The 3,739-nt window shown below is 33.9% G+C and overlaps 1 protein-coding gene across 12 annotated transcripts in view; it reads left to right on the top strand.

Annotated features, from left to right (window-relative positions):
• LOC102676276 (leucine-rich repeat-containing protein 24) overlaps positions 1 to 3,739 on the top strand; it is a 419,962-nt gene that overhangs the window by 349,945 nt on the left and 66,278 nt on the right. For all 12 annotated transcript variants that reach the window (XM_031509237.1, XM_031509239.1, XM_031509236.1 and 9 more), the window contains one exon: positions 2,013 to 2,159. In XM_031509237.1, coding sequence (XP_031365097.1) covers positions 2,090 to 2,159 — 70 coding nt within the window. In that variant the 5' untranslated portion in view covers positions 2,013 to 2,089. The remainder of the gene's footprint in view (positions 1 to 2,012; positions 2,160 to 3,739) is intronic.

Raw genomic sequence — 3,739 nt, 5'->3', positions numbered from 1 at the left:
CCGATTGATTCGTGCATTTTTTTTTTTTTTTCCTCCCCTTCCTCCGCTGACAAAGCTGATCGACTGCCTTTCCATTCATTCATCCAGGCCAATGATAAACCATCGTAAATCAATCTTCTTTTTATCGTCAGCTTTCGTTCATTTTCCTCTATATATCGATTTACTCGCAGTCGGTGCCCGATTGACCCCATATTCCCTTTTGTTACGTCTATCTGCCGTGCTCTTTGTGCAGCGTGACTATTTCAACATGGGTTGCTGCCATGCTCACGCGACAGCTAATAACTTGCAGTTGCTGCCCGTTTTTTGCAACTGACAGTTCCAAATTTGTCAAAAAACTTCTTTGTTCCCCGTTACATTTTTATGATTGCCTATTATTCCTTGTAACAAAAAAAAAAAAAAAAAAAAAAAAAAAAAAAAAAAAAAAAAAAAAAAAAAAAACAAGAAAAAGAAAACTGATAAGTCTGCAATTTGATTAGTTACATAACGTATTTACTATATATTCGACTATATAATTGAATTTATATGGTGAAAAATTGGTTGGAAAATGACAATGACAATATATTTATAAATATTTTTTATCTTGAAAAATTTCTTTCAAGGTAAATAAATTAATTTAAAATCCAGTTGCGTTGCGTTTTCAACAGGTGGTGAAGAAATAACAACGCAAATTAAAAGTTTATCAAATTATGCAAACAAGTTTGAATATTAGAAACTGTATATACAAAGACTTTAAAATTAGGACGTTAAAAAATTCAGCAGAATTTATAATTTCCTTTTTAAATTTCTATCTTCTATTATTAAAAAAAAAAAAAGGTAGAAATTAAATTACTTTAGCCTCTATTGTACAACATCATGCATTATTTAACTACGAAGAAGACAAATATCAATGTTCACGATTTCCCCAAAAACCCGAAAAACCTGGCAACCTGAACTCACGAACAATTTCACGGTTGGGCTGTAAATAAAGCCCTATTTCGCGCGTTACCTTAAATCCAAATTAAAAGAGGTCCCCGCGGCTCGTTTCGCGGTCAGGCGCGAAACTTTTTAATCATGCACGACCACGGCCCCCGGCAAGTTTGGTCGAAGTCGCGGAAAATTAGTTCGGGCTGATTAAAGCGGAACGCGTTACAGGGAGCAATTAAAAGTGACGTGAAAAATGTATAGCCTGCGTTAATTATCGTTCGGTGACGCGTGGCCGTATCAGGAATTTAATAATGCGATTCGCGACAGGTCGATGTTACCTGATATTATACACAATGACTCGTGGGATTTTGCGTTCAATGGGGAGAAAAATTCGAGAAAAGTTTTATTCTAAAATTCTATTCGATCGTCCTGAAATAAAGATATAGATTTTAATCTTTAATAAGTTTGATAAACATTTACGAAAAGCTTTGATCTCGATGATTTTTTTTTTTTAATGATTCCAAGATCATCACATTGGACAGTGTTGCGATGGTTTTATTTGTTGATCCTTGTTCATTAAAAAATTATTAATCTAATCCAATCCAAGTTCGATATATATCGCTTCGAATCGAAATTAAATCAAAATTCTGTTTTTAACCGTTAGCCGATTTTTTAATTAGATTTGAGTTGATTCTCTTAATCCGGTCAGTCATCAGCCTTTCCCTACTAATAAATTTGATTAAAATTAACCTGACCCGACCTGATCTAAATCGTTTTAAAAAAAAAAGTGTTTGTTAATAATTTTTTAATGAACAATGGCCGCCAAAAATAAAATCTTTGCGACACACTGCTCAGAGTGACTTTGGTGGATTAAAAAAAATCGTCAAAATTTAAGAATAGTGGAATAAATAATTGCCACAACTTTTAACCAACTTGAACGTATCGATACATATTTTTAAAATTGAAGCTTAAAACTTTTTTTTTTTTAAATTCTGAAAATTATGATTTTTCTCACACTCTTACACCCATCCCCGTATCGATCACGTCGTAAAACACTCAGTCCTGAACGGGCTGATTTAATAAAGAGCCATCCGTCTTTGGTGTTTTAGTGTCACGTGTACACGGGGATTGTCGGCATTCACGTCGTCGAGGAATCTTCGAGACGGCGATCAGGAGCGACACATTGATGCGACGGCGATCGATCCGTGGACCAAGTGACGAGGCACCGACGCGCCGCCAAGGAAATCTCCACAGACGTGAGTAGATTTGTTACAGCAAATTTTGAATAGAAATATGTCAATAGGTATCTCTTTTTTTCGAATTTTGAAAGGGGAGCACACGTGAATTTGGATACGCTCACTTGTTAAATATTGAATATTAAATATTTTGATAAATGCAAGTGTAGCTTTTATAAATTGAATAATAAGATGCAAGGAATATTATTATAGATTCTATTTTTTCTTAATTGTGACCAAAAATAATAGAAATAATTCCGTTTAACGTATAATCAACGTAAACATTTTTTTTCCAATTTGAAGCATTTCTTTTCTAATTTCTTTTCTCTCGCAGTAGAATTAACTCTGAAAAATTAATTCAAGTACATTTTCAAATACGAAAATCTTCAAAAAATCTATTTAATACGAATTAATACGATTCCTTTAAATTTACTCCCTCCTCGTGTTTAATTCAAATATTTTCATTGTATAGGAATTTCGAAGAGACGTTACTTGCGCTTGAGTAACTTTACAAAACATTCGTCACAGTAATTATATTCAAGCTAGAAATCCTTAAGGATCGATAACTCGATCTTCAAATAATCCCCCTTCGAATTATTTTAATCGATATCGAATTACGCTTAAGAGGGTAGCGAATGAATGGCCGTCGTTTTAACAATAATCCATTCGGTTACGTTTCGTAAATTTAAATTTCAATCTCGAAAAGTTGAATCGAGGGAAGGTTACGATGGTTATCGATTCGCTGAAAGTATCGTTTCCCCGAGCACGTCGGGATAACCTTCATATAATTCTCCACTTTCTTGTAATTCCGCCATTCGTTACACGGCTCCATTTCGCCGGTGTGAACGTCGCGATGGCCACGGAACACGGTTATGAATCCGAATGTGAGCGCAAACGAGAACTGTGCGCAGCGGTGCACCGCAGCTTGCCCAGTAATTTCGTGCCACGTGTGTTGTTCCCTGTATGCGGTGGGTAATGTAATCAACTCTTAACAACCCGTTTCTTTTCCCATTCTCTTGTATCGTACATTTCTGAAAAGAATACTACACACATTTTTCGAACGATATCCCAGACATTTCTTTATATTGGATAACGGATACGAATAATTTTGCGAGCAAAATATCACGAGAATAAGGACGAATATCTCGATGAGTGAAAGTTATGCCTTTTTATAACTCTATTTTAAAAAAGGTACTAAATTAATTTCTTTTTTTGAAAAGAATTTCTGAAAAGAATGCTACACACATTTTTCGAATATTCCAGACATTTCTTTATATTGGATAACGGATACATTTAAGAAATAATTTTGCGAGCAAAATGTCACGAGAATAATGACGAATATCTCGATGAGTGAAAGTTATGCCTTTTTATAACTCTATTTTAAAAAAGGTACTAAATTAATTTCTTTTTTTGAAAAGAATTTCTGAAAAGAATGCTACACACATTTTTCGAATATTCCAGACATTTCTTTATATTGGATAACGGATACATTTAAGAAATAATTTTGCGAGCAAAATGTCACGAGAATAATGACGAATATCTCGATGAATAAAAGTTATGCCTTTTTATAACGAATGATATAATTCTATTTTAAAAAAGGC

This window comes from Apis dorsata, unplaced genomic scaffold (genome assembly GCF_000469605.1).
Source record: "Apis dorsata unplaced genomic scaffold, Apis dorsata 1.3 scaffold_133, whole genome shotgun sequence".
Classification (NCBI taxonomy): domain Eukaryota; kingdom Metazoa; phylum Arthropoda; class Insecta; order Hymenoptera; family Apidae; genus Apis; species Apis dorsata.
Note: the sequence above shows the minus strand (reverse complement) of the source record. Positions and strands in the feature narration are given on the sequence as shown.